Below are 18,135 nucleotides of genomic sequence, written 5' to 3' on the forward strand. Positions count from 1 at the left end.
GTTGTGGTGGAGAGGACGGGGAGGTGGTCAGCTCCTGCTGTTCTCAGTGGGCGCCCTCCAAGAGCAGTGCTTGTATTACCCACTTCACTGTTTTGTCCCCATCTCATTATCTGTTCTTGTTAAAATCTTTATTATTCATGGATGCAAAAAATCCCATCATTAAACCATCATAAATATTCATAACACTTTGCAATTGTGTGCATTTCATTTAGCCACTTGGCAAAACTTCTCTGAAGTACCAGAGTTTTAAGGAAATCTGGCTAATGAGACCAGAGCCCAGGAAATGCAGGATAGCTTTTCCACTTTATTTTACTTTAACCTGAAAACAAATGCAAAATATAAATAATAATTAAAAGAGAAAAACAGGGAAGACATTTAGTGGCAAAGAAGAGCCACACATTCCTTGGCTTTGTCTTGACTGTGCTTTTGTGTCAAGCAGAAGATAAGGGTAAACACTGTGCTACAAGAGGGGGAGTCCTGAGGCTGCAATGCTAATGGATTTATCCAGGAGCCTACAAAGGCCAGATAAACCCCCTGCTTTGGTTAACAGGGACCTCACTTCTTATGTTCTGTATAATTATTGGCATCAGGTTGGAGTTGAGATAAGCATGGCCCTTTTCTTGGACTTATTATAGCAGGCAGCCATGCCGTTTTTCGTGTCTAAGAAAGAATTATATCCATCTCTTTCTCTTCTTCTAATCCAGTTTATCTAAACTGTGCATTCTCCCATCAGTGCTGAGAGCTTTTTCTCGGAGTAAAAGAGAACCCAGCAAACTTCTGCAGCAACCAAGTGGAATTGGAATAATGTGCCTTCCCACTGCCACCCCCTCCCATCCAGGGTGCACAGATTTAAACCACCGAGACATCTTTTGTTTTGCACCACAAATTATTGCATTGAAACATTTTTTTCCTGCCTTAAAGATTATCCATATTGAAAAGGAATTTTTAAACGATATGAACTTGTGGAAGAAAATATTTATACCAGTAGGAGTTGTTGCCCCTGGCCTGCACTCGTTTAGGACTCCTCCCTGCCATTACTGACAGCATTTATGCTTGATAATGAGCTGCCTTCCCTGCGTAACGGCTAACAGGTGCTGGAAAATACTGGTAACATTCAAGACCACTCAGCAAGTTCTGATTTCCCTGAGGGTTTATGCCAAGTAGAAACAAGTTACCACCAATCCAAGCATTAGACTGGCTGATGTGTACATCACTTCGTTAGGAAATGTCACATGTTAATGGGAAAGCGCTCTAGGTTCCCAAGCAGAGGACTAATTAAGGAAAGTTTTCCTTGGTCTGCTCCTGTGGACTTAGGACTTAGAAAGATCCTTTTTTTTTATTTTTCCACTATTGATCCTTGAGCTCATTTGTGGCAGTGTTTGGCATTCATCTTACCATTTGTTAGCCCTTCTCATTGACTCTCTAATCGGAATCTTACTTTTTTGTAACTCCTCCCTGTGCCAACTGAAATGAGATATCAGTGGGGACATTTATTTTATTTTGTATCCGATCTCATCAAATTAAAAAAAGTCTGAATCTTCAAGAAAATCAAGGGAACCATTTATATAATTATTTTGTCAATTTAGATGTGACCTTTGAAATATGGCAGAAGTCTTCAGTATGGTAATACATTGAAATTCAAAATCAGATTCTGAAATTCTAGTAGCATTAATTACTCCCTCTGTGCTTTCATCACACTTTCTTCCCAGCCCTCTTATCCTATATTTGTTTAATAGACTATTTTGCTTGCAAAGAACTGTGATTCACACAGGATGCCTCAAATAATGAGGGCTTATTTTAAGGACGCCTATGCTAATAATGGAGTCAGAATATTATGAAACTCTCAAAATACAAGTCAAATAATGACCAGGCATTACAGTGACCAGAACTAGGAGGTTGTTCTGGGCTTAAGGAAGCAGCTCTATGGAACTGCACAATCAAAGTTAGGGCTTTGCTAGAAGAAATGACACTAGGTACATTCTGCATATCTGCTCTCTTTTGTTTATCTCCCTTTCTTCTGATTTATTCTATTTCTATTACCTTTCAAGCAGGATATACTAATTGTTCTGGGTAATTATTATATAACAAGTAATGGCAGAAATATTTCTTTCCTTGCCAGAATATATATAGGACATTGACTAGCCTGAGGATTGGCTGCTTCTGGGTCAGGTGCCCACTCCCTGTCCAATCAGTTATCAGTGTGATGACTTGGCATATTACATGGCAGCCCAGTAAATGCCTTCTTTCTTTCCTCAGAAGGGACTATGGCCTCACAAGCTTCCTCACTGATGTGTGCAGCCCCATAATGACTGGGAGCTTTACCGGGGTGGAGCTAGTCTCCTTTTAAAAATATCCATAGTTCTGAGCACAAGTTCTGGCATATAGTAGATGCTCCATAAATTGTGACTAAATGAATAAGCAAATCTTTATATTCTTCTTTCCTGGGGCTAGTTTTGGGTGAAGTGAAGGAACTTGCAGTTTGCGTATGATTTGATATCACTTACTTGTCAACAGCAGGAAATTGCAGAAGGTTCTGGATTCTAAGACATGATGTATTTCACTTTCCCTCTGCCCTTTTCAGAAAAAAATTTTTCCTTGATCTATGAGAATCAAGCCATTGTAGTAAAGTCAGCAAGTCAATGTGATATGACATGAAGGCCAAACCTTATTTTAAGATGAGAAACTTGCTATAACTCCAGTCATTCTCTCTCATACCCTGGAGTCACTCTTCCTAAGAAACTAGAATAAAACTCTGCTAGCTACTACAGAAACAAGCAGTTCTGATGACTATAAATTTGTATTCTGGTTTCAAGAGCGGGGGTCAGAGTTTATTTCTTTAGAGAGAAGTCTGGAGAGCCTCCCTCCAAATGAGAACTTCCTCTAAACCGTGAACTCTTCAAGGTCATGGACAGACATTAGGGATGATGGGGTCTATGGGAAGTCATAGGTCAGCATTGCCTCCTCGCCCCCGCCGCCACAGAAATTGCAGGCACACTGTGTCACTATGCTTCAGTCCCTTACATAAATTTCCCAGTGGGATTGTCCCCAAATGAAAACTGCACCAAGACTCTGTGACCACAGTGAGCAATGTAGACATGCAGCACCAAGAACAGATTTGTGCTGGACAAAGGCCTATCCCTCCCTGGACTGGTTCCCATTACACAGTCATCATTTTCACTTGTTCCTGCCTGTCCATCCACAAACTTGATCAGGGCAGAGGATGGGTTTAGAAGCAGGGGAAATATTGTAGTGATTACAAAATCAATCTTCCTTTTTGCAAATCTCCCACTAAAAAAAAAAAAAATCTCAATTCCTTTGGTGTAGGTTCTTTCCATATTTCTGGAAAGAAAAACTTTCTTGTGTTTGGGTGGCTGCTTCTGGAAGATTGTGTATACCTGTTGTGTACAATAATGAGGGGTCCTGATGACAATTACATTTGCTTCCTTCTGTGTTATCTTTTTGGCTTCTCAGAGCATCCTGGAGAGTTTTGGTCAATATCTGTGGAACCCACTTTTTCTCTCTCCTCTCAATGGAGTTGTGAAAGTGTGGATCAGAGCACTAGGGTGTGTTTTTGTCTGCTGTGAACAGCTTAGCAAAGGAACTTGGCATCCTCAGTAGACAGAGTAGGTAATAAGTCTTTTGGGCAGAATCAATGATAAAAGGAAGGGGGAAAAAGCAGGACTGAGAGATGAGGACAGCCAAACTGATTTCAGCTAAAACTGATTCAGCTTGCTAATGAATCCACCAGCTAGTACTGAATTCTTGATACTCTCCTCACTTCTCAAATCAAGTTAAAAAAATTGATTCCATGCCAATTACAAGAGGCAGAGCTGTCACTTACTAGGGAGATTAACTTGCTTTGTTGAATACTGACAGGGACCAGAGAAGGGCAGGACCCACAGAGAATGCAGAGCACTCTAATTGGTGGTAACCTCAAAACCTGACCTAGTAGTAAATTGAGGGTTTGTAATTTGTGCTAACACCCAGTCCAGACTAAGGTAAGCCTAGAGAGTGAATTTAAGGAAGCCCTAAACCTACAGGATTTTGTGTCATCTTTCTGAATCCAAGTGCCCAGACTGGTCAGAGCTTTAAAGGTGCAGATCCTAGTCCTCTTTTTTTTTAAATTTTTTTCTTTTTACTGATACATACTAACAACAATAATTGTACATGTTTATGGGAGTAGATCCTAGTTTTCCTGCTCAGAGTCTGCACACTCTCACATTTAGCCAGCTACACCCATTAAGAAAGTTTGGGGGTCAAATATTGGAACAATGATGACTGCCCTGCCTCTGAATATTGGAGAACCCTGTAGGTGCGGAAGTCAGCTGAGTCAAGGAGAAAACACCAAGGATCCAAAATGCCAAGTGATGCTCCCTGCCAGAGTAGATGGTTTTCTGTTTCCTGCTGGGGCTCTGGGAAATTCTCAGTGTGGTCAGATATGTGAATACCATAGTACCTGGCTGGCCATCCCCCATGTGATTTCTTTTAACCACCACACTTTTGCCCTATGGCTTCAGGTGTTAACAGACTGGTGTTTAAATGTGCCTAAAGTGATTCTCAGTGTCCTTTCAAACACAACACTGCTTAGTACAGACAATGCCAAGAGAAAAAGGCTGTGGATTTATCAAATTAGAGAAAATGTTAAAAAGTATGTGACGTATGTATGTGAGGCATGGGAAACTGCTTTTAAAAAGTAACAATATGGCTGGGCACGGTGGCTCATGCCTGTAATCCCAGCACTTTGGGAGGCCGAGGTGGGTGGATCATCTGAGGTCAGGAGTTCGAGACCAGCCTGGCCAACATTGTGAAACCCCGACTCTACTAAAAATACAAAAAATTAGCTGAGTGTGGTGGCAGGTGCCTGTAATCCCAGCTACTGGGGAGGCTGAGGCAGAAGAATTGCTTGAACCCAGGAGATGGAGGTTTCAGTGAGCCGACAGGGTGCCACTGCACTCCAGCTTTGGCAACAGAGTGAGACTCCCTCTCAAAAAAAAAGTAACAATTCAAATTATTATTATTTTCAATTCTTCCTAATTTTTACAGATTAAGTTTGGCTATGCACAGAAGGAGGAAGACACCTTAAGAAATTATGGAAGACCATTACACTTGAAAAGTTCACTTTTATGATAAAGCTGCAAGACTCACAAGAAACATTTGGAAGTTGCCTAGTGCCCCTCTCCCAATTACATTGCATTTGAGACCTCCTAAAGGGATAATACGTCATTTGTTTTCCTTTCAGCTGGAGCTCTTAAGTTCTTAGGAAGGAACAGTAACAAACCGGGGGCCTCTGTCCAAATCCTGGATCAACTTGACTCTCGTTCTTTCCCTGGCTACCTGAGTTAAGCAGCTTTCTTTTCCCTGTTTCTCCAGGAAAAAATGATGACAATCCTCCTTTCCAGTTAATTCTTCCCAAGATTGTTGGAAAGAGCCATTAGTTTATGTTTTATTCTTTATGCCTGTAAGATCTTGGGATGAAATACTCTTGATAAACCACAAAGCCTATTACTATTTTAAGTACCTGCATCTTCCAAGAGAAGGAACATGCTGGCTCCCTGCAGGAGAAACAAATGGAGTCAGCTTTCTGGCTGGCACACTGTCTTTAAGAAAAAAATAAAAAAGACTCAGATCGTCTTGTTCTGTCTACTGAAGAAAATGTGTTCAGATTTAGTAAAGCCGAACACACATTTCAGAGGAGTTACTTGTTCCATACTCTCTGCTGCACAAATCATGGTGCGGGGCGGGGGTTGTTTTGTTTCAGTTTGGTTATTTTTTGGTCCAAAAGAACAAGTTCTGAACACAAAATGGAGAGGATACCAGGGTGGTGATAAAATGTGCCTTTTAGGATGTATGTGGGAAGAAACATGTTCTTTCTCTTATTTTAGTATCTTGTTTCATGGTTGTGAAGGAAAGAAAATGACTTTGGCTACCTGCATTTCAAATAGTACGTGCGGTCTGAGGGAGCACCTGGCACTTGCAAGAAAACAGCATGCAAAAATATTTTGTTCTATTTTCCCATTGTAATCTCTCTTCAAGATTTTTTTTGTCCCTCCCTTTGTTTTCTTGTCAAGATTGACAAGCATCCATGTGTTACCAAGTGACATAAAGTTCTTGCTTGAATAATCATGACTAAAATCCAGGGTATTTTAAAGCGCGTTATTGACTTGGAGAGCCACCCACTAGATTGAATTCTTCTGAATTAACAAAGACTGACAGCCTCAGCAAGGTACGTTTACCCTAAACGGTCAGGGCCTCCCAGGTTCCTACCGTAGCCCTGGTGCTGGCCTCTTCTTCCCAGGGCTGTCATGATGAGGGTTATGGAGCTAGAAAGGCTTTTCTCATTAACATTACAGAAAACTACATGTTTAGGAATTAAACTCTGGATCAAAAAAGCAGATGACAAGAAGAGGAACTGAAACTTCTTTTTATTTAAAGTGGGTAGCACTGCCTTGTTGACCTGCCGTCAGCGTGAACACCAACTAATGCCATCCTGGGAGTGAGATGGCAGAACTCATGGGACACTTAGAGAGAAAGAGGGGGGCATTTTTAATAAAAAGTAGTGAAATCATGTTTTACTCTCAGCATGTACTGAGGCTCTTGGGAAGGGAGTGTGACAATCTCTGAAGAAAATTGTTGAAAGGGTCATTATGTTGGAATATGCTGAACATGAGGCCTTTACTCCTTTTTCTTTCTCCAGTGCTAGGAGTGGCTCCAGAAACTGTATAAAAGGGCTTAGAAACTGCATTCTGTTTGGAAAGGAGGAGGTGGGAAGGGAACTTACCTGGAAGCAGTATTTCTCAGCAAGCCCACTGTTTTTAATTAGGTACTATTTGTTTAAAGAGTGGCTTGGCTAATCACCTCCTCCCTCAAACGAAATGAACCCTTGGTGAAGCCCTTGACTAATTCCTTGGGCAATGCAATTTCCTTTAAAAAAAAAAATCTTATGCATTTATCATCTGTATAAAACAAAGACACACAATTGATACAAATGTACTGTTCACAGGGTCCAGCAGTTACAACTCCATTTTAAAAATAGACCTTCATATGTATTTAACCACTGAATGACTTAATATAGCAGAATGTATCAAAATAAAAACTGATGGAGAATATTGGCCAGATTAATTACTTCTAATGATTTTCAGAAATACTTGTTTTCCAAAGGGAATGTGCAAAAATTATAATGCTTTTCATAGCATTTTTTGCCAATGCTTTCCTGAAGGATAGTTATCAGCAGAATACAAAACTAATCTTTGCAAACAATCTCTAAGAAATTGCTTTGCAAACAATTCTCAAGAAACTGTTAGAATGGTCAGTGAGCAATTCATCAGGATTATATTGAACTTTTAAAATGACACCTAGATTGTACACATTCCTATAAGACATTCAGGTACATACATGTGTGTTTTAGTCACCACATACATGGACATCTAGATTCCAACATTTTCCCTGTGATTCTTTTTATACAACACCTTAGATTACTTGAGCATTCCAAATGCTTTGTTACCAGATTAGGTGTGTTCGTGCAGCACTGCTCATTGTCCCATCTCTGGTCCAGTCAGCTTTCCATTAGCGTGTGCAACAGTTTGCACGTTCTGGATTTTATACCATTTCCCTCATCTGTGTGTGGGTGTGTCCAGCCTTCCCACTCAATGAGGTTCTAGACATCTCACAATTAGGTGTAGATACAGTCTCAGTTTCAGGAGCAGCTACCTGATTATTCCATAAAGCAGAATCTGAAATTGTCATCTACTCCTCACTTCCCCTACTTCCTTAGGGGAAGAAATGCGTGATTTCTCTGGACCAGCACACCCATAATTTGCCTCAGTGACATTCAGATGGTGTTATGGGTTTTCACATTTTTACAGTAGCCTCTGTGGCTAATATGAAAATTTACACCATGCATTTCTCCACTCTCTTAAAGCCTACAATGCTTTTAACTCAAGTGTTCTATTTTCTAAGAAGTCCCTAACCCCATCTTGACTATTTTTAAAAGTAATTTCCTTTAACTCAATCTTACTAATCTATAACCCCAAACTTTTTCCCATTCACATGTTTTAAAAAAGTATTTCTCTCTCCTATTATTTACGTATAACATAAATGCTTGGATTTTATTTCTTCTCTATAAATCACTATTATGTCACGCTTACACGTAATGTCTGCCTTATGTTGTAAGCTTTGAAAGTACAGACTGTAAACATTAACTTTATTTTGCACAGCACTGAGCACAATGTCATGATCACTTAAATGCTTTTGATGATGATGGTGAAGATGACAATGATAACGTAATGCTGTTCTGGTTTGAAAATGTAAGGAGTCCAGTACATATTTTTTAACGTAAGTTGTTTCTCATCCTATAAAGCTGTCATTCTTCATTAACAAAAAAAGGTTACAGTAAGTTATAATTAGTGTTTAGTGCCCTGTCAAATAATTAAGTATAATAAAAAGCTTTCAATGAGTTTAATGTTAACATGGGGTAATTAAAGCCAAGTCTTGAAATGCATTAGGTGTCTATTATGTCAGATATTTGATGTTTTTTTCTTCTACAGATGAAATTGTCAAATTGTGCTTATAGCAATGTCATCATCAAAGACAAAAACACACTCACATCACATAGATGTAAAATGGGCTTTGCAGTGCCCCAAAAGGGTAGAATTTAGAAAATGGAACAAATCTCTCATACAGCCCTGTTATTTACAGATAAGGAAACTGAGTCCCAAAGATATCGTGTGACTTGCCTAAGGTCACACAGTAGTAAGTTAATTCTTCCTTGATTGTGAGAATTGAGGCTTTGGGCAGTACTGAAGAGATTATTATTATCATTACTGTTATTCTTTTCTTCTTCCAGTATATTTGCAGGGAAAATGCTTATTTGGTCTTTTGCTTGATGGGGTGAAAAAACTATGTCTAAAGTAAAAGAATATAATTTGTATTTGGCTCCTGTTGTATTTAACAGTCGTTTTAGGATGCAGGGCTTGTCACAGTGCCTATTTTAAGGGTCAAATACAGAGACTAGGCTGAAATCTCACTATTCTCTCATCAGAATAACTGGAATGCACCCAGATACTTGGCCATTTCTAACTCTGCATTCTTTGAGCTTCCCAGGCCTTCTCTTGTGCATGTTGTATTATCTTTTCTGTCCACAAAGATTTTGAAAAATCAGCAGAGTACAAGTAGCCCCTGAAATAAAGGCATCATTCAAGGAACAAAGAAGTAGAAGGAGGGATCCAATTAAAATGATGAAAATCTTTAATTTTTATTTAGGTATACTTGTACGGACACGTGTATATACAAATACAGATCGTATGGGTTTGTTTGTGTGTGGGTTTTTTTTTTTTTACATTTTCTTTTACGTTTATATAATGTCAGCATTTCAAAACAGCACTCGATGAGTAAGTGCAAAGGAACTGCAAAGCAGGGCAGTACAAGCACAGGACCACAGGGAGCTGGACTTCACACCCAGACGCACACACAATGAGTGGCTTCAATGGGGTGTCAAGAGTAAGCATGGAAAGCGGATTTTGACTCATGGGTAACCTCCGACATGCCAGCATCTATTAAACTGTACAGACAATGGGAGCAAGCCCATTGTAGGGAGATTTGTCTCACATCCTAGCAGCCCTGGGGCCAATGCATGGGAAAAACTCAGTGATGCCAAACCAGAGACAGACCTGCCCATTCACGGCTCTGAGGGGAAATAAAACGTGGGAGGAAGGCAAGAGACACACAAAAAATAAACATACTAAGTAAATGGGGGGTGGTGAAGGCAAACGGGGGTGTTGGTGGAGGCGGTTTTCAAAAGAAAAGTCAGTGACCACAACTCTGAGAGCAATGAATGGAAAGGAGGAGTTGAAAACTGTTTTTCTAATTATTTGAAATTAATACAAATGGCTGCTGCCGTTGCTAAGGCACCGGAGAAAAACAGAGTCCCTGAAAATCCACAGGTACTGTGTGACTCTTCCTTTCACAACGACACAGAGAGGGAAACAGCCCTGTTTAAGCTTCCTACACTGATTGGTTTGCAACTATTTCCATGAGTGAGCTGCACATGATATTGATAAAGACTCTTCCTGGGAAAAAATAAAACAGTCCATGAAAACAATCACAAACAGAAAACCAAACCAAACCAAAGTACAGAACTGTTTCTAAATTCCCTATCCTTTTCAAACCAACATGCTGGTGGAGAAGGGAGGGTGGGCCACAGGGCTCCAACATCAGACCTTGAAAACACCGAGGACAAAATATTGATCAAAAAAGTCATGTTGTTCCAGGTCCCAAGATGATGGAGTCATAAGATTGGGTGGGCAATGACCACACATGAGTCCTGTATGGAGCAGTGTCTCAGCCACTTGTGACTCTTTTTTTCAGCCACGGTACACATTGGATGTTTCAAAGCCTCAATGCATGTTTTGTATCCTGAAAGTCTATTGTTCTCACTTACAAAAGACATAAGAATCAAATTAATACTTTATTATCAAACACTATATACAACAGAGGTTGCTAATAATACAGAATTTAAAGAACGCAGTTTTTTTTTTTTTTTTAATGTTTTACTTTTCTTTCCTCTGCCACCCAAGAAAGTACAGTACAAAACAATAGTCTAAACTAACACGAACTGTTACCTGGTCTATTAAAGGATACATGGTATCCACTAAACAGACAGATCCTTATTTCCCTGCTTCATGTTGCAAAGCCCTTGGCAACCAGGGGCAAAGGTCACTGGGGTTTAACTAACTGGGGCTGAGTGGCAGCTATGACTGTCCTTCAGACTTTTGAGTTGTTTTTGAAATTAAAAGCTTCTAAAAGTTGCATCAACATCCTCCTAAGCCCCCAGAGGATTGTAACACCACCACAAAAGGCCACCAACACTTTTTAAACAAAATGAAAACTGTCTGACACCAATCATCTTGAAAACTCCATGGCAAGTGCATTAGCTATGATTACATCACTTACAGGTAGAGAAGCTTACTGTCTACTGGTGTGGATACTCTTGCTATTTTCTTTATACTTAATTTGCAGTGGCAGAATGGTGAAGTAAAGGGGTCTAATTTCACTGTGAAAAAATGAAAGACAATGGCAGAGAGGGCCATGAGTAATTATTTCACCATTTGTTAGAGACAAATGCTAGGAAAACCACAGAAGTCACCATTTCTAAAATGCATTTAGCACTGCTAACGTAGTTATGACTAACTGGAATCATTACAGGATCATTTGATTTCCTTGTGGTTATAGAACATGCTGTATTATTTTGGTTCTATTGATCCATTTTAGAAGGTATCTTTCTCACCCTACCCAAATCCCACTGGACCAACAAGCCTGTAACTATTAATTAAAAAAAAAAAAGTATTTCTGGATATTACTGAGAGTACTGCATATATAAATAGCTAAAGGAAAAAGGAATTGAATGCCGTGAACTTTTGTTTCGGTGAAATGGTGGCTGCCTTCTGTGATAAGACTCTGCCACTCCAGAGGAGTTCCTTATGTCAGAGGGGAATAGGATTGATTGTATCTGTGAGGCTGGCAACCCCACACACATGGTTCCATGTGAGAACAGACTCGGCAGTGACATCCACTCCAAATGGATCAGGTAAGCCCAGATTACATTTCAACATGTGTACAACTCTCCAGGGCGCAATACGTTTACAGCTGCCTTTCCTTCACATACTTTTCTAATTCAGAACTACTCACAATTCTAAGCAAATTCCCATTCACGAAGTCTGTCCATAATGCGACCTTCTCTTTTTTTTTTAACATATACATCTTAAAAAACAAATATATAAAAAATTCTTATTTTGCTGGAATGCTTTCAATTTTTCACATTTTACATGATCATCACATTTATTTCTTATTTTGAAAGGCATGGTTTCTGTTGACATGTCGTGCAAAGCCAAAAAAAAAAAAAAAAAAAAAAGGCTGGATTGCTTTTCAATTGGTCTAACACTTTTCCTTGTCTAGGCTTTGGATTTTAAAGTTCATGACAGCCCCACCACCAGTAAAAACCCCAAGGCTTGCATTTCCTGGTAATCGACTGGAAACGTCCCCTGTTGGCCATGCTAAGATTCCTTCAACAGGGTCATCCTGCATTTATTCTCCTTCTGCCCCACCCCCACAATGAAACAAGATAGCCCCCATATTTCTAAATGTATCAAGGGATACCACTTTTTCTCACAAGTTTAAATAGGACAAGCATATATACTCACTCTCAGCATAAAGTATATCTAAATAATGTATTTTCTATTCTAGTGGATTTTTAAAAAAATATTTTGTTAAAGTCTTTGGGACTCCATCTTGTTTATCTCCCACAGATAAACACATGTTCCCCCTACGCTTTAGGCTGTGTCAGAAAGGGAAAGAATATAAAATCAACACTTGAATTTTTTTACTCCAAACTTTGGAATTTTATTTCCAAATTTCCCTTTAGCCCTCCCAAGTAGTGCTGACTGACTCTCCTGGTGACAGGGGTTTGTGTCCGAGCCCCTGCGGTCATGGAGTGTGGAGCAAAACGTGGGTACTAGGGTGGGAGGCGGGGAAAGGCCACAGCACACTGGTGCTCCAGCAAAGCCAAATCATGTCTCCTCTGGCCACTGCGGTCCTCTCCTTGGTACATGTCATCCCCCAGAGGAGTATCCAAAGCTATTCCACTATGCACTCATCAACCCTGGCTTGTCAGCCTTGGGGAAGGTCACTTTATTCATAAAAATGCCTCTTTGAGGTTCTAAAAAAAAAAAAAAAAAAAAAAAAAAAAGTTGTAGCACCATGGTGATCTGTATTCAAAGAAAAAATATCTGGTGTGCACTGCCCAGTCACCAAAAAAATTAGAGGCACTCACACATACACACCCCCAGCAAACCTGTAGTTTTCTGTTTTCACACCTGCTCTGTATTAGCATTCCACACCCAACCTGCCTCCTAGAAAAAAAAAAAGGCTTCTTTTAGAGAGCACAAGTTTTGCTGTCAAGAATGCTTTAAGACAGTCATATTAAAAAAAAAAAAAAAACCAGTGTCTCAACCTTTTAGAAGCCTGTTCATTTATATACTCCTATAGGAAATGGTGTAATATCATATCTATTCTTAATACCTCCCCTCCGGACCTGACATGGTGACATGATGCTCTGCGCGATCATCTTACAGTTCTGAATGAGAAGGCATAAATATTGCATAGGAGAGCAAAACCCTCCCAGCCCTAGCCAGCGCTGGCTGCATCTGCCACTATTCTTCCTTGTCCATAGACCGCTGACACAGTGCGCTAACGGAGGTGAGTTCTTAGAGGAGAATGCACAGGAGCTGACGAACCATTGGTGTCACTATGACAATCTGGCATTTTCATCTGGAGTCCATTTAATTTGGGAGGGGTGAGAGAAGTCAAGGGCCAGGGCTGGGGGTGGGGTGGGGTGAGGGAGGCAGGAACGAGTTTAGGCCCCCAACCTGAAGTTGTTGCTTAGAATTCAGGCTGAAAGAAAGAAAACAAAAATCTGACATCTGCCAAAACCCAATAACAAGTCCCTTCTTAGGATGAGCAGTTAGGTGGATCTCTGGTGTTCCAAGACCCTGATGTTTTCTGTGACAAGTGACGGGAGGAGACTGTGCTATAATGTCAAAAGCATCGCCAGGAGGAACAGTAGGATTGCCAAAAGGCGGCTGGGTATCCTTGGTGTTTGTGCCGCGTTCTCGCCGCGGGATGGCTCGGCTGACTCATGTACGGTGTCATCTGTTCAAATAGAAAGCAAACATTCCAATGAGATTTCACATCCTTAATAACTCTCTTGCAGCAGCCTGCTGTTAACAGACCTCGCCACCCTCTGCAAAGTAGGGTAATGAACCTTGTGCCACCATTGACTTTCATGTCTGCATAATCACTCATTATTTACAGCAAACAAAGAAGAGGCAAAGAAAATTGGACTTTCTCAGCAATGTTAATACTTTCTTTAAAAATTGAGGGGAAAAATTATGCATACACTGTAACCTTTGGCCCGTGAGCTGCTTTGGTTAGCCAGCAGTCCGACACGCCTTGCACAAATTTCAGATATCTGAATGTACCTTTGAAACCTAAGATGTCACAGGCAAGCAAGTGACATGTTGGTGGGGGTGGGGAAAGGGGCAGTTATGTTGGCACAGTAGTGGTTAACCAGAATGTGCTGCCCATTTCCCTTCTTTTAGCTGTTTCATAGGATTAGTGTTGAATTCCCCGTTGTTGGATGCCTAGACGAATTTCCAAACATGAAAAACTAAATGCCAAAACAGCAGCATTTTGGATAAACTATACATCATGCCTAGTAAACTTCAATAAACGTATGCCCACTAGTTTGCCTGCAATTAGGTGTCAATTATGGTGCTATTTCTATTACAAACCCTGTATTTCTAAGATTAAATTACTTGAACTTGACTATTTTTATTTTTATCGGGCTGAAGCTTGGCACATAAATTATCAGCGTGGATGCAAATTTTCCTCTAAATAAAATGGATTAAGTGAGTTAAGCTTCTTTTATTTAGCTATAAAGTGTTCTATGAGGCTGCCTCTGACTTTGGATAGCCTTCCTGATCTGCATGATTAACAGGCTTAACTTCGAAATGGGAACTCTGCAGCAATTAGTACCAAAGAGAGGTTGGAGGCTTGCCTAGGAGCCAAGCTCTGCTCCAGGGCTGCCTGTCTTCTTCTTTCCACCTGACCTAACTTATGCTTTTATTTACTTTTAATTAAGTTAAATTAATTAATTTTTTTTTAGAGGTAAGGTCTTGCTCTGTTGCTCAGGCTGGAGTACAGTGGCCCAATCATAGCTCACTATAGTCTTGACCTCCTGGGCTCAAGCAATCCTCCTGCCTCAACCTCCCGAGTAGCTGGGACTCCAGGTGTGAACCACGATGCCTGGCTAATTTTAAAAATTTTTAGAGAGACAGGGTTTTGCTTTGCTTCCCAGGCTAGTCTCAAACTCTTAGCCTCAACCAACCTCCTCCCTTGGCCTCCCAAAGGATTGGGATTATAGACATGAGCCACTATACCTGGCCATTTGTGCTTTTAGACTAAGGATCTCTGAATAACACATTTTGGGGGCCAATAGTGAGCCCCTGTGCAAATTTTATCTCAGCATCAGGGTAACTTCCTGCAGGTGTTCAGCAGTTGCCATCTGGGAATTGCTCAAGGGCCAGAGAAAATGGTAACAAGGCTCTAGTGGTTGTTCTCAATTATATTGACCTCAAAGGATAATCCCTAAATACCCCTGGATGACCCATCTCAAACCCCTTAATGGGTTAACTAACCATTATTTTAAACTCATTTGTATTTTCCTACCACACGTGTCACAGTAAGGGTGCTTTTCCTTCACTGGGTAGAATCACACTCGCTAATATTTGTCCTAAAGTAACCACTTTTCAGGTTCACAGGCTGACCCCTGCTTCAGATATGCTCGTTTGGCATGTTTTTGTCCATCACATCCATTCCCAATGAGAAAGGTCTTCTCAGTGTTGAGTCTCCCGACCTGGAGTGCTCTTATCATTTTAGCCTCCCCTCAAATAAAAGCTACTGCATCCCCTGGTCAAATGTGCTCCCCTTTCCTGGACCTTAGCGAATCTGCATGGAGTGATTTTAGCTTAGGAGACTAGAAAAGGTTAGGAAGCAAGATGGTAAGATAAATGGATGCAGAAAAAATATATATAAAGTCCTCCACAATGTGGCCAAGTACCTTCAGACCCTCCTCTATTCTCTGCTCTTTTTCAGCCTTGCAAGTGTATTAATTAAATCTGTAGTTAATAGGAAGTAGAAGTAAAGGCCCTTAATAGCCCTGAAATTAAAATCCAAATCACTTTCTTAAGATCACCAATATGTTGTCAATCAAAACAATGGAGCACTTCAGGCTTAACTGTGAAATAACCACAAACCCTGAGGATTCCAGAGTTCATTTCACAATATCACATATTTAAATAGCTGAAATTGCATCAGCTATTGGATCCCTCTCCATCTTATTTTTACTAGCATATTACCCAATCCTTCTCCTTGTATAGTTTGCAAGTGTACTGTTAAAGGTACCCAGCTAGCACTTAGATCTTCGGTGTGAACCCCTTCATCACCACCCTAGTCCCTTCTAGGTACTCAGTGAGGGCTATCCATTATTCCAGGTCCACTCAGCACAAGACACAAGGAATAGATCTGACAAGGTAATGGAGAGGAAGGCTTTTGTTTTTCATCTAAGTGAAGTATGAGGCTAAGTGTGCCTTTCAGTCCTTTAACCATACACAATCTTTGAAATTAATCTTTTATAAGCACCCAAGGAATATATATCTTGCTGCCCCCCAAAAGGAAAATCAATCCCATTAGGGCATCAGGATCCTTCTCTTCTTCCTGCAACATGCTGTTCCTCATTCAGGATTCCACAAAGCATTCTTTGATTAAAACAGGTTCTCAATGTTGGAAGATTCTACAGCCCCCAAATGTGAAATGAGAAACTGGCTGTCATTTGGGTAAATCTGAGCAATTTCAGAATTCTAAGGAGGAATTCATAGGCAAAATCTATCCCAATGGAAACTACACCTAAATATAAGAGAATTTCTAACGCTTGTAACATAGGCTTGGAAGAAGAAAGAAAACGTTCCTCTTCAGAAGTCAAATCAAGTTTTGCCTCCTGGCTACAGGATTCCACAACACGGGGGTTTCAGTGGTTAACGGAGAGAACACTAGTGATATTTTGGAGCATGTTATGTGGCATATGTCTGCCCTGAGATCATCCTGCATCCCTGATGATAGGAAACTGGCAGGCAGAGTGTGCAAGCAAACAAAAAAGACAAATACATTCCAAAGACAGGTGAATTAGTACACATCGCTGAGATCATGCAGTGGAATCCTTTCAGACTTGCTGGGTTCATAAAGACTGGGTCTACACCCAGAGCTGGGGAAAGGTAAATACCCTTTCACTCAGTGGCTCGACACAGTGGTGAAGAACTGCAAATCTGACTAGACTTTCTCTCTCTTCTTAGAGACAGAATCTTGCTCTGTCACCCAGGATGGAGCGCACTGGCGTGATCATAGCTCACTGTAGCCTCGAACTCCTGGGCTTAAGCAATCCTCCCACTTCAGTCTCCCAAGTAGCTGAGACTAAAGGCACACACACCACATTTTTTTTTTCTTTTTGGTAAAGACAAGGTTTCACAGTGTTGTCCAGGTTGGTCTCAAACTCTTAGCCTCAAGCAATCCACCCATCTCAGCCTCTCAAATTGCTGGGATTATAGGTGTGAGGCACAGTGCCTCACACCTGTAAGAAACACATTTCTTATTGTTTTCTTATTGCCAGGAATTGTGGTTCAACCTTGTCTCACTTTGTTAGTGAAGATGCTCACCAGCAAGCCCTTAAAATATAGCTCTGACGGACTCAAGGAGCTTTTCCTGCATGTACACCTACGCTCTACTCCCCAGCGCACGTATGCACACACTGAACTACATTCTGCCAAACTTTTGCAAACTTCCAGCAGTTACATGTCCATCAATTTTGGGCCATTGTGCATTTTAAATGCTCAGTGAAAAAAAACCTTGTTTCCCCAAAGACAGTGGCATATGTTCATGTATGAAAGCATCTCAATATCTTGCATTGTATCGTTAGTGGAATTCAAAGGTAATTTTCCTAATGGCAGAATAGTCCTCCATGTGCCTCTTCATTACCAGAGAAAAATATGCAATCTGTTAGGTGTCTAAGCAGCCTCCTATGCTTTAGACAGGCAGTGGAGATTCCCTGGAAAAAAAAACCATAGGAAAGATATGCCTACATTCTGCACAATGTGTATCAAGAGATCATAATCCTGGGTAATTTTTGTTTAGAACATGCTGGTCATTCTTCTTGTGGCTTCTTAACAAAGCCAAGAGACTTAAGTCCTCTTTATGAACATACCTCTAATAATGGTAAGAGACCACTACTTTGATACTAATATTGGAATAGGAGTCAGAAGATCTGAGTATTAAACCTGGATCTACCTAATCAGCAATGTGGCATGGGTGAGTCTCCTCAGCCATAGAAGGAAGAGTGTAGACTCTGGGGTTGTTAAGGGAGATACTGAGTAACTTGCAGATCCTCTGGTGGCCCAAGTCCCCGAGCTTGTGAGGACTCTGGTACCTTAAGAAGCCAAAGTCATGGCTCCAGATTTCCAGGACACAATTAAAATG

General features: G+C 40.6%; 1 protein-coding gene across 2 annotated transcripts in view; it reads right to left on the reverse strand.

The window, feature by feature from the left end:
• Window positions 1-9,225: 9,225 nt before the first annotated feature.
• EFNA5 (ephrin A5) overlaps window positions 9,226-18,135 on the reverse strand; it is a 295,085-nt gene continuing 286,175 nt past the window's right edge. For both annotated transcript variants that reach the window (XM_019028474.3, XM_019028473.4), the window contains one exon: window positions 9,226-13,701. In XM_019028474.3, coding sequence (XP_018884019.1) covers window positions 13,580-13,701 — 122 coding nt within the window. In that variant the 3' untranslated portion in view covers window positions 9,226-13,579. The remainder of the gene's footprint in view (window positions 13,702-18,135) is intronic.

The sequence above is a fragment of the Gorilla gorilla genome, chromosome 4 (assembly GCF_029281585.2).
Source record: "Gorilla gorilla gorilla isolate KB3781 chromosome 4, NHGRI_mGorGor1-v2.1_pri, whole genome shotgun sequence".
NCBI lineage: Eukaryota > Metazoa > Chordata > Mammalia > Primates > Hominidae > Gorilla > Gorilla gorilla.